This window comes from Pelophylax lessonae (genome assembly GCF_965119305.1).
Source record: "Pelophylax lessonae genome assembly, chromosome: 4".
In the NCBI taxonomy this organism is placed as follows: Eukaryota; Metazoa; Chordata; class Amphibia; order Anura; family Ranidae; genus Pelophylax; species Pelophylax lessonae.
This window is the reverse complement of record NC_138771.1, coordinates 448,889,205-448,917,061: the sequence shown is the minus strand read 5'-3', so window position 1 is coordinate 448,917,061 and position 27,857 is coordinate 448,889,205. Positions and strand designations below refer to the sequence as shown.

At 43.2% G+C, this 27,857-nt stretch overlaps 1 protein-coding gene across 1 annotated transcript in view; it reads right to left on the bottom strand.

Annotated features, from left to right (window-relative positions):
• Positions 1–27,857, bottom strand: part of LOC309552694 (E3 ubiquitin-protein ligase RNF213-like) — a gene marked incomplete at its 5' end in the record, with an annotated part of 1,269,694 nt that overhangs the window by 1,234,997 nt on the left and 6,840 nt on the right. Inside the window, 2 exons of the mRNA XM_082253620.1 lie at positions 8,013–8,171; positions 26,307–26,410. Coding sequence (XP_082109746.1) covers positions 8,013–8,171; positions 26,307–26,410 — 263 coding nt within the window. The remainder of the gene's footprint in view (positions 1–8,012; positions 8,172–26,306; positions 26,411–27,857) is intronic.

Sequence of the window (27,857 nt, the reverse complement as noted above, 5' to 3'; positions counted from 1 at the left end):
TTTTCAATTTTTTTCAATAATTGGCTCTCTATCAAAAATGACAATTTTTTGTGTGATTAATAGTCCCTGGGGCATGACCCAGAACCCTAGGCACTTTTTAGGGGCATTTATTGGGTTTTAGGGCTTCAAAATGGTGTTTTTTGATTACCGAAGTTCGGGTCCCATTGATTTCAATGGGGTTCTGAAGTCCGGGCCGAACTTTCTGGAAGTTCGGATGTTCTGGTCGAACCGAACTTTTCAAAAGTTCGATCATCTCTACTCTTTACCATGCTCTGACCAGAAGAAGCAGACAGAATCCCCAGTCTCCTCCATGAGCCATAATCAGTGGGTAGAAGGCTTGCTCCTAGTCCCCTCCAAAAGCCTCTGTCCCAGTTGGGTCCACCTAGAGAATGCATCTCATTTAACATCCCCCAACTGCCCCGCGGCCAAATACAATGCACATATTTGAGAAACGCTGGTACAGGGTTTAACACCTATAGAACGCCTCCTTACTGCCTGTCAAATGCACTTTGATGAACGATCTGAACATGGATCACTCTTCAGAAGGGACCATATGTGTAAATGAGCCCTGAAAAAGCCATAGACAGCAGTAAAACCAGACACACAAACACAAATAAAAATGCTGTAATAACACAAAAATAATTTAATTTGTTTTTAGGAGTAAAGTTGTATAACCATTTATTTCCCATATCCATTATTTAACCTATGCATATACTGTAAAAATGATCTGGGCATCTATGTAAGACCACTCTTTTTGTGAGGTCCACTGAGGCAGTTCTGTTTGTATGTGAGGTCTGGTGACAGAAGTCTTATGGTTACAGGCACAACGCCAGATAGCCAGGTCTGTGCTACTTTGTGTGTGTAGTTGTCACCTTTCAGTATTTAATTAGGTGAAACTCTTTATTAAAATAGTTTATGCAGCTCCTCTTACTTTAAAAGAGAAATTTGGGGTATGTAAAAAAAATAGACCTACATACTCCCTTTTATGCTGCAGCATCAGTGTGAGCTATCCCGCATCAGCGCTAAGACCGAGAACAGAGCATTCACATGATTGCCAGTCACTGCTTACAGTTCTGTTCCTCCAGCACTCACTGGAGCACTGGGCTGGGGAGGGGGCGGGAGCAGCTGGTCACTGAAAGGAAGAGTCAGCTGTCAATCAAGCAACATTGTCGGGATCCTTCCAGCATCTGGCATGGCTCTTCCACTTCAGCTTATAGAGGACAATAGTCCCCCATCACCCTATTCTGGGTCACAGGAGAGCAAAACTAAATGCACTTTTGTAACCCACAGAAAAAGTAAAGCCAAAAATGGTTTGGCAATGCTTGTCTTTTAAGTAACTGCTGCCCTTTTGGGTCTGGGATTCTTTAGTTAGCTTTAGCTCAAGGCTAAGTAAACAGCATAAGGTAAAGCCAGGCTAGCTATCTCATGGCCCATAGGTAACTACAGGCCCTGTTTTGTGGCAGATCACTGTTGCGGACTGAGAAGCAGACAGACAGTAGTATGTAGGCTGACAATAAGTTCCAGTGTCAACCCATATATTTTATCGGTAAGAAGCTGCTTCTCAGACTGGTTGAGTGCTGAGAAAATGTATAATTTTAAGGGAAAAATAAGTTGATTTTAACCACTTAAGCCCCGGAAGATTTTACCCCCTTCCTGACTAGGCCATATTTTGCGATTCGGCACTGCGTGACATCAACGGACAATTGCGCGGTCGTGCGATGCTGTACCCAAATGAAATTGACGTCCTTTTTTTTCCCACAAACAGAGCTTTCTTTTGGTTGTATTTGATCACCTGTGCGATTTTTTACTTTTTGCGCTATAAACAAAAAAAGAGCTACAATTTTGAAAAAATAACAATATTTTTCACATTTTTTTATAGGAAATTCCCCCAAAAAAAAAATAAAAATCTAAATTTTTTAACATTTTAGGCCAATTTGTTTTCTGCTACATATGTTTGGAAGAAAAAAAATCGCAATAAGCGCATTTTGATTGGTTTGCGCAAAAGTTATTGCGTTTACTAACTAAGGGAAAGATTTCTGTCATTTTTGGTGTTTTTTTTTTTTTAACGAGTGATGGCGGCGATCTGCGATTTTTTTTTTTTTGCGGGACTGCGACATTGCAGCGGACAGATTGGACCCTTGACTTACATTTTTGACACTTTTGGGGGTTACCAGTGACATTACTACAGTAATCAGTGCTATACATATGCACTGTTACTGTAAAAACGACACTGGCAGGGAAGGGGTTAACTTTATTGCTGATGCAGGGGTTAAGTGTGTCCCTAGGGGCGTGCTTCTAACTTTAAAGGGGTGTGGCTAGTGATGTAAGCACAGAGACATACGATCCTACATAGCAGGATCGTATGATCTCTGTTCTTACATCAGGGAGAATGACAGGGGGCTTTGTTTACATCAGTCGCCTGCCTTTCTCCCTCTCCATGGGGAGATCGCGAGTGGCTGGCGGACATCGGGTCCACCGGTCACACGCGCAGACTTCTTAGGGAACAAGTGGGGGCAGGAGCGCACCTCCGGCGGTGCGCGCTCGCCCCCTAGAGGCTCACGGGCTAGCGACGTAGTCCTACGTCACTTTGCCTGTACGGGGCTGACCGTCGTGCGGTGGTCGGCAAGCGGTTAAATTTCATGGCATCAACACATCTCAAAGTTGGGACAAGGCAATGTTTACCAATGTGTGGCCTCCCCTCTTCTTTTTATAACAGTCTGCAAATGTCTGGGGACTGAGGAGACAAGTTGCTCAAGTTTAGAAATAGGAATGTTGTCCCATTCTTGTCTAATACAGGTCTTCTTTGTCGCATCTTCCTCTTTATGATGCACCAAATGTTTTCTATGAGTGAAAGATCTGAACTGCAGGCTTTGTCATGTTGGAAAAATGCAAGGTCTTTTCTGAAAGAGACGACGTCTGGATGGGAGCATATGTTGTTCTAGAATTTGGATATACCTTTCAGCATTGAGGGTGCCTTCCAAGGATGTGTAAGCTGCCCATGCCACACGCACTCATGCAAACCCATACCATCAGAGATGCAGGCTTCTGAACTGAGCTCTGATAAAAACTTCTTGTCCTCTTTAGTCCGGATGACATGGTGTCCCAGTTTTCCAAAAAGAACTTCAAATTTTGATTCGTCTGACCACAGAACAGTTTTCATCTTTGCCGCAGACCATTTTAAATGAGCCTTGGCCCAGAGAAAACGTCTGTGCTTCTGGATCATGTTTAGATATGGCTTCTTTTTTGGCCTATAGAGTTTTAGCTGGCAACGGCGAATAGCACGGTGAATTGTGTTCACCGACAATGTTTTCTGGAAGTATTCCTGAGCCCATGTTGTGATTTCCATTACAGTAGCACTCCTGCATGTGATGCAGTGCCATCTAAGGGCACGAAGATCACGGGCATCCATTATGGTTTATAGGCTTTGACCCTTACGCACAGAGATTGTTCCAGATTCTCTGAATCTTTGGATGATATTACACACTGTAGATGAACATCAAACTCTTTGCAATTTTTCTCTGAGAAACTCCTTTCTGATATTGCTCCACTCCATTTTTCGCCACAGCATTGGGGGAATTGGTGATCCTCTGCCCATCTTGACTTCTGAGAGACACTGCCTCTCTGAGAGGCTCTTTTTATACCCAATCATGTTACCAATTGACCTAATAAGTTGCAAATTGGTCCTCCAGCTGTTCCTTATATGTACATTTACCTTTTCCGGCCTCTTATTGCTACCTGTCCCAACTTTTTTGGAATGTGTAGCTCTCATGAAATCCAAAATGAGGCAATATTTGGCATAACATTTCAAAATGTCTCATTTTCAACATTTGATATGTTATCTATATTATATTGTGAATAAAATATAAGTTTATGAGATTTGTAAATTAGTCCATTCCTTTTTTACTCACAATTTGTACAGTGCCCTAACTTTTTTGCAATTGGGTTTGTATGTTGTGATGGAACCACTGTTTATTCAAACACAGGCACAGAGATATACACTGTGGGACAACCCCCCCTCCCCCTTAGACCCCTTAGAAGCCAATCCACATACACATATACATCCCATAATAGGTTGATCTTAAGGCAGACAGAAACAATACAACAATTGGATACAGGTACTTAACAATAACAAACCCCGCCAATAACAAACCCCACCTCACTATCTAACAAGGGTCTATGAGACACTCCTACAATATTCTAGCAATCTAAAAAATTAAAACCACTCATCTTCATATAGGGATTTTGTTCTGAAATATTATTGTCCCAAGTGAAAGAGGCCCCTCACTCTTTCAACATAAACCACACATATAGAACCCAGGATAACCAGGGTAACACGGAATGCACGGAGTCCAGTGTGGTTGTACAGCAAGTCTGATTAGTGCAGACCCAGCTGGGGTTCTTGATCACCCTCTGCCCCTATTAGACACAGGGCGACTTACACATAAGAGGGGCCGGGGAAGCTGGACAAGGAGTTTTCCGACCTCTCTAAATATAAATATATATATATATATATATATATATATATATATATATAAGTAAAAGTGTGTGTGTGTAATATATATATACTGTACATACATACATACATACACATATATATGTGTGTGTGTATGTAGCACCCTCCTAGGTAGGTGCTAGGCAGAGAAAGTATAGTTGCTCTGTCTGCTTATCAGGAGAGCCTGATTAATAGTTAGGCTTGTTGCATGTGTCCAGGGTGTGATTCATCGGGGCTGAGTGTCCCCACTGTATCCAATAGGGGAGCCTGTTGGACAGTGGAGGAAACCCAGCCAGTGACACACAGGTTTTTGTAACTATCTCAGTGGGTTGGCACAAGCAGTGGTGCATTCTGGGATACGTTATAAAAGCCAAGGGCACATGTGACAGGGGGTCTTTGGGCGGGAAGCCAAGTCCCAGAAGGAGGGTGACGGCTGTCTCCTCTTCTGCAGCTGTGAGGGTGGTCATAGGCAGTCGGCCTAGTGAACCAGTAGTGTGGCTGAACCCAGAGGTACAGTAAAGCTGACTGTGGAGGTGAAGGCAGAGCAACTCTGGAAAAACAGTGTCTGAGTACAGGGGAGCTTGCCAACGGGTCCGCCCAGGCAGGGGACCACTTCAGTGGCTAGAGTCAGCGGACAGGTGTCAGCACACAGGCAGTGAGAGTAAAGCGGGTGCCAAGTTGTTAACCCTGAAGAAAATATTAAAGCGGGAACAGTTAACCTTATCTTCACTTCAGTGGTGAAGCAGCGGCCTTGCTGCATTCTACAGTCAGTTGTCCTCAGGATTGTGCATAGTTACTAGTTGGAGTATCCCACTCATCCCTTCTCCCATCCCAGTTCTAAATAAAAAAACAAAACTCCTGGACTGATCATTGTCTGAGCAAGAACTTGATGCCGTTTATCTACTGTCAGTTGCGAATGGTAACCCAGCAGACCCGCAAAGTGTAATTCTCAGCAGTCCTCTAGGGGGCAGTGCTACATTTTGGGGCTCATCCGGTATATCGCCCTGGGTTACCAGAATGGTTGCTACCGGAAACGACTGAAGAAAATTTTCAAAAATTTCACTTTTCTCTCAAGAATCTGTGTTCTAATGCTTAAGAGAAGTTTGAGGCCTGATCTACAGAAGATTGGGAGAGTGGGGTGAAGAATCAAATGCACAGTGATGGTTGCCAACGGCAATGGAAGGATCTTTGTCAGAATTGCAAATTGTCTGCCCAAGTGATGTGCTGGAGAGCGGGAGAAATGCATCTTGCTGTACAAATGGACTGTGTCTGCTTAACAGTAGAAGGTGCAAGTGTGGATGGAGAAAATGGCGGCCCAGGGCATGTGGATTGGTGTGCCGGTGGCCATGTGTGTGCCAGAGCTATACAGGAAAATGTTGACTGTGCATCCAAAGACAGCGGGACATTCTTCCAAAATAGTGGCCAAATGAATGCTGTAAAGAAAACTGTTGACCATGCATTCAATGACAGTGGGACACAGTATAGCGAGTCTTGCCTGTACAAGTGCTGTGAATAGGATTTCAAGTGCTGCCCCAGAGCCAATGGGGACATGGCTCATTTTTGGTGGGGGGGTGGATGTAGCACCCTCCTAGGTAGGTGCTAGGCAGAGAAAGTATGTCTGCTTATCAGGAGAGCCTGATTAATAGTTTGGCTTGTTACATGTGTCCAGGGTGTGATTCATCTGGGCTGAGGGAGTGTCCCCACTGTATCCAATAGGGGAGCCGGTTGGACAGTGGAGGAAGCCCAGCCAGTGACACACAGGTTTTTGTAACTATCTCAATGGGTTGGCACAAACAGCGGTGCATTCTGGGATACGTTATAAAAGCCAAGGGCACATGTGACAGGGGGCTTTGGGCGGGAAGCCAAGTCCCAGAAGGAGGGTGATGGCTGTCTCCTCTTCTGCAGCTGTGAGGGTGGTCATAGGCATTTGTCCTAGTGAACCAGTGGTGTGGATGAACCCTGAGGTCCAGTGAAGCTGACTGTGGAGGTGAAGGCAGAGCAACCCTGGAAAAACATTGTCCGTGAGTACAGGGAAGCTTGCCAAAGTGTCTGCCCAGGAAGGGGACCACTCCAGTGGCTAGAGTCAGCGGACAGGTGTCAGCAACCAGACAGTGAGAGTAAAATGGGTGCCAAGTTGTTAACCCTGAAAAGAATATTCAAGCGGGAACAGTTAACCTTATCTTCACTTCAGTGGCAGGGTGAAGCAGAGGCCTTGCCGCATTCTACAGTCAGTTGTCCTCAGGATTGTGCATAGTTACTAGTTGGAGTATCCCACTCATCCCTTCTTCCATCCCAGTTCTAAATAAAACACAAAAAACCAAATGCCCTGGACTGATCATTGTCTGAGCTTTTAATTTTAATGCTTATCTACTGTCAGTTGCTAATGGTAACCAAGGGGACCCGCAAAATGTAATTCTCAGCAGCCCTCTAGGAGGCAGTGCTATTATATATATAATATTTGTATATTGGATATATGTACAATTACTCGTTTTGTATCATATAAAGGTTGCTTTTTTTTCCATTTCCCATAACTCCTCGCTGAACTTTTAATACAAGAATATATAATATGGAAGTTCTTTTGTTGTTTATAAAAACCTATTTGTCATCATTTTAATTCAAATAATTGTCAAAAACATAACCACTTCAAGTCCGGGTCAATTCTGACATCCTACTCCTATATGTAACAAACATTTTTTTTTTTTCGAGTAAACGATTTAGAACCGAAACATTATATATGTTTTAAGCAGAGGCACTAGAGAACAAAAATGGTGGTTGTTGCATATTTCTATGTCACACAACATTTGTGCAGCGGTTTTTCTAACGCACATTTTTTGGAAAAGATTCACTTATTTAATACACGAAAACACAATATCAAACCTGATTTTTTGGTAAATTATAAAGAATGATATTACGCCGAGTAAATAGATGCCAAACATGTTATGCTTTAAAATGACGTCCAGCAAAAAAAACGCCAAATGCTCCTAAACCCAAGTTTAGGAGCTGCTAGTGTAGGCTAGGGTACATGAAGCCTTGGCTTCATGTACACTACATTTACTGCGGCTGCGGCTGAGGGAAAACACAGAACGTAAAAAATCACCCTGGTTTGCATTTTCCCATGGCTGGTGATCAAAATGCTCCTTTCCTAAACAGGAATATTTTGCGTTCAGGAGAGGGAGGTTCAGGGAGGTTGAAGCTCCCCTAAGCAGCTCCTAAACTCTGGTAAAAGCCTATGTGTACATTGACACACAGGCTTTTATGGAGTTGAGTTTAGGAGCTTTGCCAAAAAAATGCCAAGTTTAGGGGCTGCCAATGTACATGAAGCCTATAACCTCAAGCCACAGGTAGCAGCAAGAAGCAAAAATTCAAAAGACTACTGTTGCTCCCACAGTAACCATTCAGGATGCCCTTGCTTAAAGAAACACTTAAAAATGAAGTATCTCTATTTAGCTACAGCAGCATGAGAAGGTATACCCATGAACTCAGCTATACACATATAAAAAATGGAAATGGAATAACTCACCTCATAATGGTCATTTCACAGAGGACATCTGTCCATCCCTGATAGCCTTTCATACTTCCAGCTTTCACTACCACTTTGTCTTCATAAGTATTTACATTAAAGTTTTTGGATATAATGACATGGAAATAAATGTTGATATAGTTTAAAGAGTTCGTATCCCTGTAAGTGCAAAAACGATCAGAATTATTTTTGTGCATCAAGTCTAGGAATTCACATGCTAAAGGTGGCTTTCTTCTGTGTGCGTGTACATATCTAGAACTTTTAAATGTTTTCATTTGGCTTGAACCCACTTTAAGGCCCCTTTCACACTTGTGCGACTTGTCATGCGATTTGGGACTGCAAAATCGCATGACAGGTCGTTCTCCATTATTTCCAATGAGCCCCATTAACATCTGTTAACAGCAGTTAAAAAAGAGGAAAAAGAAAATAGACGTAAATATACAACTCATAGAAAATTACTAGTACAAACTTATCCCATATTCCATCCGCCAACTCCCCCCCAACTACTAATCAATTTCCCTTTTTCGATTTTGTCTCTGATCTAAACCAAATTCTAGTATTTATCCTGTATCATCCAGCAAGATTTCCAAATATTTATCAGTTTTTTTTAAATCTTCCCATGTTTCCAACATATTTTTAGGTTGTTCTTCTTCCCTATTTCCCAGATATTCCATATTATAAATGTAATCCACTCTATTACACCATTCCTTTAGGGTTGGGCTCTTTACTTCTAACCAATTACTCAGGATAGCTCCTTTAGCTGCATTTAATACATTTGGGACCAATGTAATTTTGTATTTTTTGAAGGGTATTTTTGTTCTATGAAATAAACACCACCAGGGATCATCTAAAACATCAACTCATGTAATTTCAGTGATCTTACATCTTTTTTTTTTTTAATTTATATCTTTATTGGTGATTTTTTATATATACATACATTTCAAACAAACATTGTCATGATCTGACCAAACCCCACCCCCCTTACCTCCCCCTCCCTCCTCCCCCCAATTAAACCAAAAAAAGTTTTTATACTTTTATGCACTCATTCCCAACATTTCTTCGTATGAAGATGTATTCCATACTATATTACCGTACGCCAGAAGGGGTATGGGGACCGTCCCCCCGCAGCCTGGACCAGGCCCCGCCCAGGGTGACCCTCTCTTAAACTCCCTTTAAGAAGAATTGGCTTCCAAGTATTGCACCCAGGGTCTCCATCTCAACTTAACTTGATCCTCTGAATTTCCCAATATGGCGGACAGTTCTTCCATCTTAAAAATCTCGTTGACCTTCCCACACCACAACTCGTAAGTTGGGATCACTGTCTGTTTCCAGAAAATAGGTATGCATGCCCTTGCTGCATTCAACAGACACAGAGTCAGGGACTTCCTGTAGCTCCGCACTGAGCTTCCTGTCAAATGCAGCAAGCACAACACGGGGTCCTCTAGTATATCCACGTTGGCTATATGTTTTATAGCCACTGCTATCTTATTCCAAAATGGCCGCACTCTTTTACATCCCCAAAAAATATGTACCATATTTCCATCCTCCAATCCACACCGCCAGCATTTTCCTGAGACCGCCTCTTTTATTCTGTGTAATAGTGATGGGACTCTATACCATCTGGTTAGAATTTTATACCCTGTCTCTTGGATCTTACAATCTAGTGATGATTGGTGAACTAATCTCAGGATCTTATTTATCTGCTCTTTTGACCACACAGTGTTTAACTCCTGCTCCCATTTTTGGATAAACGGCAATTGTTGGTCTCCCTCATCTTCTGACAATTGTGTATAGAACCTTGAGATCAAATGGCCCGTCGCGTTACCTGTTCTACACATATTTTCCAGATCCGTTAGCTCTCGTGGTGCATACCCTTTCTGCCGAACTGATCTAATATAATTATACAACTGATAAAGGCTGAAATAATCTAGCGATTCTCCTGCACCTGTCCTAAGTTCTTCTAGGGAGGGCATAGGCCCATTTTGCCATATATCACCTAGGCGCCTTTTACAATTCTGAGCCCACCTACGGAGTCTGGCATTTATACACCCCGGGGGAAAATCCGGGTTCCCCAAGATCGGTGTCATCGGAGATATACCCGGGGCTACCCTCCAATGCGACTGAATTCTCTTAGTTTCTTTTATAGTCGCTCCCACTGTAGGATGTTTGAGAATAGCGTCTTTTGATTCGAACACCGACCATGGGGCTGGGGGGGTTAGCTGACCTGTTTCCTCATTCTCTAAATCCACCCATCGTTTGGTAAGTTTATTGCAGTGCCAGTCTACCACCCTTACTATATGGACCGCCCTGTAATATCTCAGGATATCTGGTAATCCCATCCCACCTCTTACTTTGGGTAAGGCCAACGTCTGCATCTTAATTCTCGGGGATTTGTTTGCCCAAATATATGCGCGGAGTATGCCCTTGATTGATTGAAAGAATTCTTTTGGAACTGCTATTGGAATTTTCTGCATTAAATACAAAATACGGGGTAACACATTCATTTTAATAACGCTACAGCGCCCGAACCACGTCACTGCCAACAGCTGCCATATTCTAAGATCTGCTTTAATCTTTCCTACAAGTGGAAGGTAATTCTTTCTATAGAGATCCGCGGGATCTGCCATTAACTGTATCCCTAAGTATTTCAGCGTATCTGAGGCCCATTGAAACGGGAACGCTGTTCGAAGTGCTCTCTCTTCTTGGTCAGATAACGATATGTTGAGTGCCGCTGATTTAGTTACATTAATTTTATAATTAGAGAACCCACTGTATGTTTTCAGGGCGTCTAGAATATTTGGTAATGAAAGAGAAGGGTTAGTAGCAAAGAACAGCAGGTCATCCGCAAACGCGGCCACCTTGTGTTGTTCCCCCCCGCTTTGGATTCCCGCTATATCCGGAGAACTCCGAATTCTGCACAATAGGGGTTCCAGACACAACACGAATATAAGGGGGGATAGAGGGCACCCCTGCCGTGTGCCATTAGAGATAGGGAAGTAACTCGACCTCCATTCATTTACCCTAACCGCAGCCGTAGGGACCGTATAAAGTGCCAGTATAAATTGCAGCATTAGTGGTCCCAGGCCTATGTATGACAAGGTGGCCCGGATAAAATCCCACGCCACCCTGTCAAAGGCCTTTTCTGCATCTGCTGCGAAGAGAACCATCTTCTTCCGTGATGTACGTGCCCGATGTATTAAATCTATGGCTCGGATTGTATTGTCCCGGGCCTCCCGGGTAGGAATAAAGCCCACTTGGTCGAAATGGACCAAGTCTGCCATATGTGGTAAGAGCCGATTTGCTAATATTCTTGCGTATAGTTTCGTGTCTACATTTATCAAAGATATCGGGCGATAGCTGCCACAACACAGGGGGTCCTTCTCCTCTTTAAGTATTAGAGTAATATGCGCCCGTAAAGAATCCAATGGGAACGCCGCTCTTCTTCCCACTTCATTGAAATGTGATAGTAGGGGGTTCTTTAAACGCTCCCCAAATTTCTTGTAATAACTTAAAGTAAAGCCATCTGGGCCAGGTGCCTTATGTGCCTTGGTCTGTGAAATCGCAGCGGCCAGCTCTTCCCCCGATATCTCGCCTTCCAAAGTCAGTACTTGGTCTTCTGAAAGTGTACGCATGCCCGAGTCTCGTAAATGAGAGGGATCAAGTAAACTTCCGCAAGCGTTCTCTTATGCTGTCTACTCAGATGTTCAATTTTAGTTAGATATTCTTTAATTTTCGCCTCTCGCTCTCTTTTACGCTGTGCACACAACTGTATCAGAACCCCTCTTATCACGCACTTGTGCGCTTCCCAGATCGTGGAAGGTGAGAGCGACTCCGATGTATTTTCCAAAAAGTAGTTATGTAACGCCTCATCTATCTTCCCCTCCGTTTCCGAGGATTGTAATAAGGCCTCATTTATGCGCCATGATCTTGGACTACAGTTTTTTGATTCCCACTCTATACTCACATACACCGGAAAATGGTCAGAGATTGAAAAATCTCCGATATCTGAGTCTGTCACTAACGGCAGGTCTGCCTGGGTAACCAGAATTCTGTCTATCCTACTATATGCCTTGTGGATTGGAGAATAGAAAGTGTAATTTCTCTCCCCTGGGTGCATCAACCTCCATGGGTCGATGAGGCCCAGGAGGGAGATCTCTTTTTGTAGCCTTCGTAATTTAGCAAATGACATATATGAGCTTCTTTTGGAGGTATCCAACAGAGGTTCTGGGGCATAATTAAAGTCACCTCCCATCACTAAGTGCCCTTCCCGGAATTCCAAGACAACAAGAATAATTTTCTGTAAAAACATTACATGCTCATAGTTGGGAAAATAGACATTTACGAGGGTTACCTCGACCCGTCCTATCCACCCCTTCACCAACACGAACCTACCCATTGGGTCAGCCAATTCTTCTTTCAGGGTCCAATTCATAGCACTTGATATTAAAATGCTCACACCCTTTGATTTAGCAATAGGGGATGTAGCGTGGTAAACCCATGGAAAGTCTTTATTGTACAATTTTGGTACTGCATCTTTGCGGAAGTAGGTCTCCTGAATGAAAGCTATTTGTGTAGCATTTCGTTTTAGATCCCCCATAAGTCTCCTACGCTTCTGTGGGGTTGATAGTCCCCTCATATTATAGGTCGTAATCTTACAACCTGCTGCCCCCCCCCCCTGGGTCGCCCCACCTCCAGCCACCATTGTGGAACGGTCCCCTGCCCCCTACGGCCACACAACCTATGCGAAAAAAAAAAAACATTTTGACAAAGAAAGAAACCCCCCTTCACCCACACAAGTATGTATATACTGTTTAATACCCACTACCCCTACCCCCCTCTAATGGTTATCTAAACCAGCGCAACCAGGCGCTATCTACTGAGGGGGCCATGGTTCCCAAGACCCCGTGAGCAAGCCACTGTACCTGGACACTCTACTTCAAGAACACAAGAGGGAAGAAAAAAGAAGAAAAGGCTGGGCTCCAAAAATTAGAGCTAAGAAAATGGGCTCTACTCCCTCTAACCCCTACCGTGGTGGTAAGGATGTAGTCCCTATCTTATCACTGGCAGACAGTAAAACTATAAATTTAAAGTGTCCAGCTAGAGGAGCTCTAACTCGGCGGACGATCGCCTCCCTTCACATAATGTCAATGTCCTACTCCCCCCCCCCCCGCCCCAGAGACCTCCTCTTACGCCTCCCAATCTAGTCAAACTACCCCGAGCCAGGTCGCAGATAAAGGGGACTTGATTGCTACATGGTCAGATCCCTTGCTTGTGCCTTCTACTCCTATCACTCTATGGATTCCCCTCCCCCTTCTCCCATCTCCCTTCCTGAGGGCCCCGGGGCCCCCTCACCCCCTCTTCTGCAAAACATCTACCCTCCCCTCAACTCCATCTTAACCCTTCAGACTTACGCTAGGTCCTGGGAGGATCTCTCTTACTCACTTCTAGTTGCTATTAACCATAACTATTCCCTGAGTCACTATATCCTCTGTATACACCCTAATAGTGATTTAAATTCGGTATTATTAAGTCTCACATATCTTCTTTTTTATGTCTTAAGCGTGTCCCGCACGAAGTGAGGGAACACTCTCGAATTACCTCTACCTCAGTGCCCCCTTCCCTCTTAACCCTTAAGATCGTGCTCCGGCCCTCCATGGCTGACGGGGGCACGAACAGAAACAAAAAAAATAAAAAATGTATAAGAAAAAACACCTTGTGAAGTTATAGTTGATTTCTACAGATACAAATATATAATATCCAACTTTCCTGTGAAAAAAAAAAAAAAAAATCCAAAAACGCACAACACAAATCACACTAAAAGTAACCCCCCCCCCTTCCCCTTCGAGGGTGACTCAGATAGTAAGGACATATAAGAAGTAAAACAGAAAAAAATGCAGAAAAAACGCCCCTATCTTGACAAAGCAAATGTTCGAGGCGGGTGTGGGGATACCAGGGACCTCCACACATCTTAACTTTCCCCCATCCCAGAAAGAGAGGGAGAAGAGGAGATAGGGAGAACCCCAGAAACAAACAAAAGAAAAAAAAAAACGCATGGGAAAAACCAGAAAAATAAATACAAAAAAAAAAAAAAAAAAAACATGGAATAGGCCAGGAACCTGTGTGCAGCACTTTTAGGTTCGTTGTATTAATGTCTCCTTGTCCTGAGCATCTGTTTTGCTCCCACACCTATCTGCTCCAAATTTCACCCATGTTGTATGACTTAATTCACGTAATAGTTCACGGAGTTTCCTAGGACATCTATCCAGTCACTCACATGGATCGGGGCGCACCCCAAAAATGTAAAGAGCCCGGGGAGCTGGTCTGGCCATTTCAATAAGAACGTTTCTCTGTCTTTCACCACTTTCGAATGGAAGGGGTGTCCCCAGAAATAGGTTGCTCCCACTTTTCTTATGACCCCTAGGAGGGGTTTAATTGCGGCTCTCATCTTTAGGGTCCCCCGTGAAAGATCTGGCAACAATTTCAACTGAGAACCTTCATACTCGATCTGCCCTTTTGGTCATGCTTGTCTCATTATGTCTTCTTTAAGTGAAAACAGGTGAATCCTAATCAAGACATCTGGGATTAGATCTGTTACCGTCCTTCGGGCGCTTTAACCCTGTGCACTCTGTCAATTTCCATTTTTTCCATTTGGGGTCTCTCCAACACACCATTCAAAATACCCACTACCGTGGTTCTGAGCTCTGGGCCCTTTACGGATTCAGGCAAGCCCCGCAGTCGAATATTATTCCTCCGGCTGCGGCTCTCGCCATCATCCTGCTGCAGCCGCAACCATGTGACTTGTTTTTGCAACTGTGCTCGTGAACTTTCTAATTCAGAGATTCTGGCTTCAAAATCACATTGTACTGACTCTGTATTCACCAATCTGCCTTCAATTTGGTCAACTTTTTGTTTTACACCACATATTTCCATTTTAATGTCACTCACGATTGCTGCAGCCATATCTTGGATATCCTGTTTCGTCGGGATCAGCTTTACAAACCCACCCCACTCCGCTGTTGATGGTATTTGGGGCTGTTGCGGCATAGTCAGGGACTCTTTGGGCTCTTCGTTCCTTTGTTCCTGCGATATATCCATTACTAAAGGCTTCTTCCCACCAGCAGAGACCCCAATAGATTGAGTGTTTGTAGCTTTGGGCCCTTTCTGCTGAACTGCCATTCCTGAGTTTGTTTGGTGTTTCTGCGATGCCTTGGTCCCAACAGTGCTTCGTGATGCCACTGTGTGTCTCAGAAATTATATGGTAATGTCTGTCCTTCTCTCTAGGGCTTGTTTCTGCTCCGGGCTGGCTGCTTAAGTCATATATACAGGGGAGACCAGCGACCTCCGCATCTACTGTCCCAGCTGGCACTCGACCCCGGCTCTCCTCCTCCACAACCCCTCAGCCCTGCGCCGACCCGCACGGTCTTTCACCCTATGCTGTACCTCTCTCACTCTGAGGCAGGGTCCCGCACATTCAGCGTATGACCGCCTGCTTCCTTGCCACCACCGCTGCTTTATGGCTCCCCGAGCCTGGATTTCCCCATTACCGTCCTCTGTGAGCCTCGGGCCCCACTCTGCACCTAGCGGGGGAGGGGGGGGGAGAGCCTACTCACTCACTGCACGGTGCTCTCCTCCACCAAGCAGAGCTCCTCACTGCTCGGCCTCTCACGGAGCCATTGATGAACCACGCCCTCCTCTGACTCTACTTCCGGGGTTCTTGGATTGAGCTGTGCGTCCAGTGATCTTACATCTAACTTTTGACCATTAATCTCTAATTTTGGGACAATTCCACCATATGTGGTACAGTGTCCCCTTATCCCCACATCCTCTCTAACACCAATCTGTTTTTTCTGGTTGATATTTATGTGCTATTGTTGGGGTTATGTACCATCTAGATAAGCATTTATAATTTTATTCTATAGTACCAATAACTATAGCTTTGTGGCTCTCAATACCATATTTATTTTGTGATTTGACAATGATTCACCTATTTCCTTTTCCCATTTTATAACGAAAGGAGGGATCTCCTTGCCGTGGGAACAAAATGCCTCAGCTGGAGATACCTCCATTTGTGAAGTTTCAAGGTATTTTTACCTAAATTTAAATTGTAATAAGTCCTAATTTTATCTTTGTAAACAACATCTTTTAACAGTGTATTCCCTATCAAATTGTTGGGATATTTCTTGTTTCCTGGAGGGCAATAATTTGTGCCATTTAGTGAGGTCAAAGGGGAATTATATTCCCATCTGAACTGTTTTGGGACGCGATCCCAAATTTTATAAACTACCTTTGTGAATTCAGGGATATCCTGCTGCGTATCTCTATATTTTGGTGGAATCCATATGGTTTTATCTAATTGAGTGTTATTCTGTGTATTTTCAATTTCTAACCATCTTTTCCCTAAATTCCCCTTTGTCCATTCTATCATTCGTGAAATTTTTACCGCTCTGTAATATCTTTCCATAACTGGTAGTGACAACCCTCCTTGTGATTTATTTATAGAAAGAACCGCATACTGCACCCGGGGTTTCTTCCCTTGCCATGAGTATTTCATTAACAATATTTTAATAATCCTAAAAAATGCAGCTGGAACATCAATTGGTAACATTTGAAATGTATACAAGATTTTAGTTAACAAGAGCCTCTTAACCATGTTAACCCTTCCGATCCAAGATGAGCAATAATTAATTTTTTTTCTGATATTAATTTGTATCTCAAACCCCAAAATTAGAATGTATAAGGATACAAAAATATCTTAAAGAAGTGAGATTACCTAAAGTTGTAAAGGATAAATTAGAAATACTCGAAACATCAATCTCTGAACCGGAGATTAAACAGGCATTAAAAGACACACCAAATGGGAAGACCGGATGGATTTACGGTTCGTTATTACAAAAGATTTGGAAAAATGTTAATCCCCAAGCTGTGTACTTATGTCAACAAGATAGGAACAACCGGAGGAATGAGGGAAGAATCGATTCAAGCATAAGTAACAGTAATACCAAAAGAAGGTAAAGACCTGACTTTATGCTCTAATTATAGACCAATTGCCCTATTAAATGTTTGTACGAAATTATATGCAAAAATACTGGCAACTAGGTTAAGAGACATAATAGAAGAATGGATCAATGCAGACAAAAGAGGTTTTGACCAGGGGAGAGTGGGAAGGGATAATGCAATAAGAACCCTTATTTTGCTGGAAAAAAAACAAAAAAACAAAAATTCAGAGGTCCCGGCCATGCTGCTGTCAATAGATGCTGAGAAAGCTTTTGATAGGGTTGACTGGGACTTCATGATAGAAACAATAAAAGAACAGGTATAGGACCTAAGATGGTACAATGGATAAGTGCTTTTCATAAGAACCCTACAGCTATGGTTAAGATAAATGGGGAATTATCACAAAAATTTGAAATGAACAACGGGACGAAACAGGGATGTCCTCTCGCCCCTATTGTTTATATTAACATTAGAACCATTCTTGCCTAAAATAAGACAAGATAAAGATATAAGTGGAGTAAAAGGGGGAGAGGATGAGCATAAGATCACTGCATATGATATTCTTTTCTATATTACAGGGAGTGCAGAATTATTAGGCAAATGAGTATTTTTGAGGATTAATTTTATTATTGAACAACAACCATGTTCTCAATGAACCCAAAAAACTCATTAATATCAAAGCTGACTATTTTTGAAAGTAGTTTTTAGTTTGTTTTTAGTTTTAGCTATTTTAGGGGGATAGCTGTGTGTGCAGGTGACTATTACTGTGCATAATTATTAGGCAACTTAACAAAAATCAAATATACAGTATACCCATTTCAATTAATTTTTTTTACCAGTGAAACCAATATAACATCTCAACATTCACAAATATACATTTCTGACATTCAAAAACAAAACAAAAACAAATCGGTGACCAATATAGCCACCTTTCTTTGCAAGGACACTCAAAAGCCTGCCATCCATGGATTCTGTCAGTGTTTTGATCTGTTCACCATCAACATTGCGTGCAGCAGTAACCACAGCCTCCCAGACACTGTTCAGATAGGTGTACTGTTTTCCCTCCTTGTAAATCTCACATTTGATGATGGACCACGGGTTCTCAATGGGGTTCAGATCAGGTGAACAAGGAGGCCATGTCATTAGCTTTTCTTCTTTTATACCCTTTCTTGCCAGCCACGCTGTGGAGTACTTGGACGCGTGTGATGGAGCATTGTCCTGCATGAAAATCATGTTTTTCTTGAAGGATGCAGACTTCTTCCTGTACCACTGCTTGAAGAAGGTGTCTTCCAGAAACTGGCAGTAGGACTGGGAGTTGAGCTTGACTCCATCCTCAACCCGAAAAGGCCCCACAAGCTCATCTTTGATGATACCAGCCCAAACCAGTACTCCACCTCCACCTTGCTGGCGTCTGAGTCGGACTGGAGCTTTCTGCCCTTTACCAATCCAGCCACGGGCCCATCAAGACTCACTCTCATTTCATCAGTCCATAAAACCTTTGAAAAATCAGTCTTGAGATATTTCTTGGCCCAGTCTTGACGTTTCAGCTTGTGTGTCTTGTTCAGTGGTGGTCGTCTTTCAGCCTTTCTTACCTTGGCCATGTCTCTGAGTATTGCACACCTTGTGCTTTTGGGCACTCCAGTGATGTTGCAGCTCTGAAATATGGCCAAACTGGTGGCAAGTGGCATCTTGGCAGCTGCACGCTTGACTTTTCTCAGTTCATGTAATGTTCTGGTACCTTTGGGTACCCTAATTACTCTTTTCCTAAGTGTATGCGCCCCACCATTCTCTTTTGGTAAGGTGCGCATACACCTTTAAGACTGATGCTGTCATCACTGAGCGCCGGACTGACAGCTATTTAAATCACCAGCTTTCACTCACATGTGTTCGTTCAACCTGCTTTGTGCCTTGATGCTAACCTGCCTTGAAGCTCTCATGCTTGCAAGCATACCTCGCTGTTGGAACCACGCTGCGCTGATCCCTGTATCCCGCTACCGGATCATCCGCTCTTGCCGAACCTCTCCTCTGCTACATTACTACTAGTGATAAGTACCCCACAGGGGAAACCTCTATACCCTTCATACTAAAAGCTTACACTATCTAGCGCTGCATACTAAAGACTATTACTACATCTGCATTATCTAAGATTGCTAGCTCTTGCACTGGGTTGGTCTCTCCTGTATGTTCACCTGCTACTCTATCATCTGCTATCATACATGATTGCTAACCTATCTGCATCCCATCTGCTACTATCTTACTTTCAAGAACATTCCTTTCAAGTGTCTGTCATCTACCATCTCTACCCAACCTGTCTCTTCAGCCTATCATCACTGTATTACTATATACATAAGTCACTCTAGGAACATCTTATTGAGTGTGTGTATTTACTTGCTGAATTGAGATCATCCACACATGATGAGTCTTGGGAGTTGGGATTGGTGTCTCAGCGTTTCTCTACATGACTACTGAAGTGGAATATTTCTGCAGCTGTAAATCCACATTATACATAAAACGCATGAGCGTTACAGATTGAACGAACCTCAAATGGATTCAGCAGAAATAACCACTCAGGTGACACAATTAAAACAGCAAGTAACTGCGTTAATACACGCACGTGCTGAATTAAAAGAAGACAATCAGGCTCTGTCGCAGCAGGTAATTAGACTGACACAACTTACCACTGCTCAGTCCCCTGAACCCAAAATAAATCCTCCTTTGGTATTTACAGGCGATCGCAAAAAATTTCGCGAATTTAAAAACGCATGTGAGTTACTTTTCTTGCTAAAACCCCGTACCTACCTTACTGATCACATTAAGGTTTGTACTATTATTTCTTACCTAACAGGCGATCCTCGGGCCTGGGCAGACTCTCTTTTTGAGAAAAGCGATCAGCTTCTCAACTCCTATGCCTTGTTTCTAGCAGAACTTACTAGCCTATATGATGATCCCAATAGGCAGAGTACTGCCGATCTTCAATTAATATCCTTGAAACAAAGTGGGAGACCTGTGGAAGACTTTGTCGCAGAATTCAAGAGATGGACCCTTGATTCAGAATGGAATGATGCATCTCTGAAAACCCAATTTAGGCTTGGCCTATCAGAGGCCGTTAAAGACGAGCTCGCCCGAGCGGATCTGCCAAAAACCCTGGATGCATTGATACAACTCAGTATCACCATAGATAGAAGACTACGAGAAAGAAAGGCTGAGAAAATGGGAATGCCATTATCCAGTTCTTCTCGGATTTCGGCCGTTGACCCCACTCCTGGAGGTAGGAACCATACGCCCACCTCTATCAACTATGGAAAGAGCCAGAAGACGATCTGGTAATCTCTGCTTGTACTGTGCATCCCCGGATCACAAGATAAACGTCTGTCCCCTAGTCTACAAAAAGAAGGGTGAGTGTTCACATGTCCTCCTAGGGGGATTGGCAACTTCAATCACTAACCCTTACCTTTTTGTTTGCTTAACATTACAGTGGGACCAGAACAGGATTACTACTAAGGCCATGATTGACACAGGATCTTGTGGAAATTATATTGACATACGTTTTGCTGCTTTAAATAAAGTTCCTATTATTTCTAAACCTAAACCTGTCTCAGTGAGTCTTATTAACGGTGTTCCTTTATCCTCTGGTCCGATCACTGATCAGACACAGGCACTCCTAGTCACTACTAACGGGTCTCATATGGAGACCACTACCTTTGATCTAATACCTTCACCCCACTTTCCCATTGTTTTGGGACTTCCCTGGTTACACACACATCAACCAACCATAGATTGGAAGGAACGGACCCTGGCCTTCCTCTCTTGCTATTGGGAGGGTACGTGTAACCTCCCGTCTTTCGGGAAGATCCTGTCTGTGGTGACAGATGGGATTGCACCACTATGTTATCAGGATCTCTCTGAGGTTTTTCTTGAGAAAAATGCTCAAGCACTACCTCCCCATCGAGACTATGATTGTAGTATTGATCTACTCCCAAATAGCAAATTGCCTTTCGGTCATGTTTATCCTCTTTCGCAGGATGAACTTTCCCATCTCAAAGACTATTTGGATGAGAATTTGAAAAAAGGTTTTATTAGACCTTCCACTTCTTCCACAGCAGCAGGACTCTTTTTTGTCCGCAATAAGGACTCAAGTCTCAGTCCTATCATCGACTATAGGCAATTGAATGCTATTACAATAAAAGATCGCTATCCTCTACCGCTTATCCCTGAGCTCATTGAGCAGGTGCGTGGAGCTACCTATTTTTCAAAATTGGACCTGAAAGGAGCATACAATCTCATTCGAATCCGTGATGGACACGAGTGGAAGACTGCATTCAGAACCAGATACGGATTGTTCGAATATCTTGTAATGCCATTCGGGCTATGCAACGCCCCTGCAGCCTTTCAACGATTTATAAACAATATTTTCAGAGACTTACTAGATGTCTGTGTTGTGGTATATCTAGACGATATACTTATATATTCATGATCCCTGTCTGAACACATAAGACATGTAAGACTAGTATTATCGAGATTGCTTGCACACAACCTTTATGTGAAACTGAAAAAATGCTTGTTTCATAAAGAAGAAGTACTGTTTCTAGGCTACATCATATCCAAAACAGGAATCAAGATGGACATGAGTAAGATATCCTGCATTCAGGATTGGCCTACACCAACCACACGCAAGGTGCTACAGCGATTCCTTGGATTTTCGAATTTCTACAGGAAGTTCATCAGAAACTTCTCTGCCATTGTGAGACCCCTCACACAGCTCACTAGCATTAAAAAAACATTCAAATGGTCAGATGAAACAAATAAAGCTTTTCACCTGTTAAAGACAAGGTTTACTTCTGCTCCCATACTACGCCATCCAGACCCATCCCTCCAATACATTCTGGAAGTAGATGCGTCAAACATGGCAGTAGGAGCAATACTCTCCCAACGACCAACTCACACTTCACCACTTCATCCAGTCGCCTTCTTTTCTAAATCCTTAAGCAGTCCAGAGGTAAATTACCCCGTGGGTGAAAAGGAATTGCTCGCTATAAAATTGGCTCTGGAGAATTGGCGACATCTACTCGAAGGCATCCGATTACCAATACTTATATACACGGACCATAAAAATCTTCAATATCTTCAGACTAACAAAACTCTCTCTCACCGACAGGTACGATGGTCACTATTCTTTCTAAGGGCTCTTTCACACTGGCGGTCCGATCAGATCCTCCTGTCAGTTTTTTAGGCGGATCTGATCGGATCCTCCATGCAGCTCTATGGGGCAGCGGGTGTCAGCGGAGGTCACCTCCGCTGACACCCGCTGCCATCCGCATCCGATCCTGTGCTGAAATCTGGACGGATGGAAACCCTATTTTTCCATCCGTTCAGTAATCGGAGCGGAGCGGATCTGATGAGAGCGGACAAGCGGTCTGCTCTCCTCCGATCCCCCATAGAGGGCAGCGGGTGCTGAGACACCTCCCTCTCCGCTCTGCAAGCGGAGACGGAGCTGTCATCCGCCCGGCTCAGCGGGGATCGCGGATCGATCCCCGCTGAGCAACACGGATCCGCCTGCGGAGGCGGACCGTGTGAAAGAAGCCTAAGGTTTAACTTTCTAGTGACCTACACACCTGCAGATAAGAATAAAAAGGCGGATGCACTATCACGACTAACTGAAGAAAACTACTTCGAAATCCCTTCCGTTCCTATAATACCTCACAAACGTATTATTGGAGTTGTCCGTTCCTTGAAGGAAGAGGTTTTGCATGGTATAAGTTTGTATTCACCCCCACCACAACTAAATACTGATGCAGAAGGCTTCCTCTACTACAACGACAAACTTTACATACCACCTACCATGCGCACCAAGATCTTGGAATTATCGCATGATGTGCCTATGGCAGGACATATGGGTATGACAAAGACTCTTAATCTGATTACCAGGCAATTCTGGTGGCCTGACATGAAAACATCTATACAAAAATTCGTCTCTTCATGCAATGTCTGTGCCAGGTCCAAAATTGACACTATGAGACCATCCGGTCTACTATGCAGTCTACCAATACCCCAAACTCCATGGGAAGTTGTGTCCTTGGACTTTATAGTAGAACTACCTCCTTCCAAAGGATTTAATACCATCTTAGTGTCAGTGGACCATCTGACAAAAATGGCACATTTCATTGCTATTCGCAGACTACCTTCGTCCAAACAAACGGCAGAACTCCTGATGAAACATGTCTTTAAGTTACATGGTATCCCAAAAACTCTTCTGTCTGACCGTGGATCACAATTTATTTCCAAGTTCTGGCAAGAACTATGTCACATACTACGAATTGAGCGGAAGCTCACTTCTCCTTACCATCCGCAGACCAACGGACAGACTGAAAGAGTCAACCAATGCATCGAGCAATATTTACGTTGTTACACTTCTTACCAACAGGATGATTGGGTGGATCTTCTCCCTCTGGCAGAATTTGCCTACAACAACGCAACCCACAGTACGACCAAGCAGAGTCCGTTCTACTTGAACTATGGGTTTCATCCCTCTATTCTTCCACCACGCATCCTTCCTTCAAATAACCCAGTAGCCTCAGACTATCTTACCCAAATAAAGGACTCTCTGGGTTTGCTTAATACTACCATTGCACACGCTCATAGTCAACAAAAGAAGTACTATGATCTTCGCAGAAGACCTTCTCCTCAGTATGCTATTGGGGACCTCGTTTGGCTCTCAACAAAAAATTTAAGACTGAAAATCCCTAGCAAAAAGCTTGGACCTCTGTTCTTGGGACCTTTCCCAATCAAGAAACTTATTGGAAAAGCTGCAGTACAGCTTACATTGCCAATAGACCTCAAAATACATCCCATTTTCCATGTGTCGCTACTGAAGCCCCATGTTCCTGACCAAGGAATAAGGCCTACTATCCCACCTCCTCCTCCTGTACAAGTTGAAGGTGGAGAAGAATATGAGATAAAAGAGATTCTGGATTCTCGTATCCACAGAAGAAGACTTCAATACTTAGTTCGATGGAAGAACTATGGGCCCCAAGACGACACCTGGCTAAACACCTCTGACATACATGCCCCTAGATTAATCCGCAATTTTCATGCGAAGTACCCAGACAAACCAGCTCCAGAGGCCTTCAGGAGCCGGCCTTAAGGGGGGGGGTACTGTAATGTTCTGGTACCTTTGGGTACCCTAATTACTCTTTTCCTAATGCGCCCCACCATTCTCTTTTGGTAAGGTGCGCATACACCTTTAAGACTGATGCTGTCATCACTGAGCGCCGGACTGACAGCTATTTAAATCACCAGCTTTCACTCACATGTGTTCGTTCAACCTGCTTTGTGCCTTGATGCTAACCTGCCTTGAAGCTCTCATGCTTGCAAGCATACCTCGCTGTTGGAACCACGCTGCGCTGATCGATGTATCCCGCTACCGGATCATCCGCTCTTGCCGAACCTCTCCTCTGCTACATTGCTACTAGTGATAAGTACCCCACAGGGGAAACCTCTATACCCTTCATACTAAAAGCTTACACTATCTAGCGCTGCATACTAAAGACTATTACTACATCTGCATTATCTAAGATTGCTAGCTCTTGCACTGGGTTGGTCTCTCCTGTATGTTCACCTGCTACTCTATCATCTGCTACCATACATGATTGCTAACCTATCTGCATCCCATCTGCTACTATCTTACTTTCAAGAACATTCCTTTCAAGTGTCTGTCATCTACCATCTCTACCCAACCTGTCTCTTCAGCCTATCATAACTGTATTACTATATACATAAGTCACTCTAGGAACATCTTATTGAGTGTGTGTATTTACTTGCTGAATTGAGATCATCCACACATGATGAGTCTTGGGAGTTGGGATTGGGGTCTCAGCGTTTCTCTACATGACTACTGAAGTGGAATATTTCTGCAGCTGTAAATCCACATTATACATAAAACGCATGAGCGTTACAGTTCATGGGCTGTTATTTTGCGCCTTGGTTTTTCCACACGCTTCTTGCGACCCTGTTGACTATTTTGAATGAAATGCTTGATTGTTCGATGATCACACTTCAGAAGCTTTGCAATTTTAAGAGTGCTGCATCCCTCTGCAAGATATCTCACTATTTTTGACTTTTCTGAGCCTGTCAAGTCCTTCTTTTGACCCATTTTGCCCAAGGAAAGGAAGTTGCCTAATAATTATGCACACCTGATATAGGGTGTTGATGTAATTAGACCACACCCCTTCTCATTACAGAGATGCACATCACCTAATATGCTTAATTGGTAGTAGGCTTTCGAGCCTATACAGCTTGGAGTAAGACAACATGCATAAAGAGGATGATGTGGTCAAAATACTCATTTGCCTAATAATTCTGCACTCCCTGTACTAACCCCAGAATCTCCCTCCCAAATATTCTAAAAGAACTTAAGAGTATGGTGAGTTATCAAACTATAAGATTAACCCTATAAAATCTGAAATTATGAACATAGGGTTAAATAAGAAAGAGGAACAAGGGTTGAAAAATGATTTTCCCTTTACATGGGTAAAATTAAAGTATCTAGGGATATTTATAACTCCTTTAACAAAATACCTCTACCAATCTAAGTATTTACCCTTATTGAATGAGATAAAAATGAATACCTAGAAAAAAGAAATAAATAGATTTAGCTGGAAGCTCTTGCACTTTGTGGAGCAAGGTTGGTATTGCCTGTTAGAGTGCTCAATTCAGGATCAATACGCAATCATTGGTATGTGCCTGAGCATCCCTATTTTTCATTACTTTCGCAGCTTTAAAACATAATTATAGCTATTGTGCATTTTGACTAATTCATTTGTGGCTGGTCAATTTGAAAATTATTGGATGGAAGTTCCAAGTTTGTGGCACCACGTTTATAAATGTCACATTTTATATAGTGGTTTACAGTTACTCTGGGGAACACATATCTGAATGTGAAATAAGTGTCCTTGCTTACAGGGAAAGCTACTAAATAGAAATTAATTACATAGTAAACCACCAAATAAAGATAGTGTATTCAAATTTATGTGTAACCAGAACTGGAAAGGTTACATGCACTACAGCAATGGCTGCATTACCCAGAGCAGGTTACCTGATAACAACAATAGATCATGCCTGGATAATTTGTGTAAATGGTTCACCTAAGAAAATGTAGACTTCATGCAGAATGCAACCTACTTCATAACCTTGGGGTTTTGGGGGTAATTCTAGGCATCCTGACCCTCTGATGTCTTTTTACTAAAACAAAACTACAAAATGCAAAATATATTACTTGCTTTTGTCTATGAGTAAGACTCCTACCTTACAGCGGGATCTTGTTTTTCTTTATCTCCTATTTTTGTTGGTAAAGGAGGTTCATTTACACATGTACGTTGTCGGTTTGCTTCTTCTTTCACTGAGATTGCCTTTTGATTAAACACATCAGAAAAAGAATACATTTGTATTTACTTCTTAACAAAAGGCTGGCTAAAACAAGAAGAGCTCCACACTAAGGCTGGGTTCACGCAGGCCGAATATCGGCCGGTATTGGTCAGTTCAACAAGAACTGGCCGACATTCGCACAGTGTGTATAGCTGTCTTTCCAACAGAAGCCGGTCTAGTGTTATAAAACACTAAGTTGCCAAATGCAGTGAACAGCACTGTATTGAAATGGAAGTTCAGCAATTCACAACAAGCCTTGTTGGAAGGCAACCCATCCGGGAGCACTTACAGCATGCAACAGTGAGGAGTAGTGGTGAAAGATTTTAAGTGTGCCAACAGTGTCTGTCTCGAGGGGCAGAATGTGGCCTGTCCAGTCTGCATCCACATGAGGAGGCTTCCAGAAAGGATGTTGTGTCCCTGCACTTTCCCTACTCATCTAGAACCTCTCCCTGATGCTAAGCACTGTCCCTGACAGGTAACACGTCCCTACTCCAGCCACATGTAAAATGCCTGCTAAACCAGGAAGCCAAGGTTTTAAATAGACTCTGCCTGACCCAAGATGACCGCCAAAGTCACATAGGGTGCCAGCATCCAGTTGGATGTTGCTTCTCTGTGACTAAGATAACCCTAGAGGAACTGGGTTGCTTTTGACTTCCTACTCGACCTGTACTGCCACTGCAGATGAGTGCCACCTGCAGTGTAGGAAACCAACTACACCGGCCTACAGGCTTTTGTCAAAAGGACATGCTGGAAAACCAGCAACTATTCAGCATTGGCTGCCAGGGCTGATCAGTGTGTTCTGCCATGGCTGGGGGAACATAACTTCAGTCAATAGGATGTACCTCTTCTTTTAGGTGAAATCCTCTACCGTACATGCCCCCCACTCCCACTGTCGTAATCTTCCAGTGCAATGAGGGTTAATAGAGCTAAGAGGTTGTCACAGGCATTCATCAAGTGAGCCTGACTATGTCCACCCTTTCTGCCCAGATGCTCCATTCATAGAAACCGTACTACAACTTCCATGAATTATACAGGATCTGTGAATAGATTTTGGATGAATGATTGATAGGTCTGCCCACTCTGTGCATAGGTTGTGTTTCATTCATATAAGCTGAAGTATGGCTTCCATAGTTGGGCTCTCTTGATGAGCGTCTGTGACAGCGCTTTAGTTCAAGTATATAGGGGGGCATGGATGGAGGAGGATTTGACCTAAAAGAAGAGGCATTGGTAGAAATAACACACCCTACTGACTGTAAGGTACAGTATGTCCCTTGTGCTTATTTTTCTTTCTCTCACTTACATTTAGACAGCAAGCATGACTAGGGCACAAGCAAACACACAGTGAGGTGTTAGTATGGTGTAAAAGCAGCATTTACCATACAGGTATGTCACTTAGGTTGCCAAATTTCATATAAGGAAATATTTGTGCAA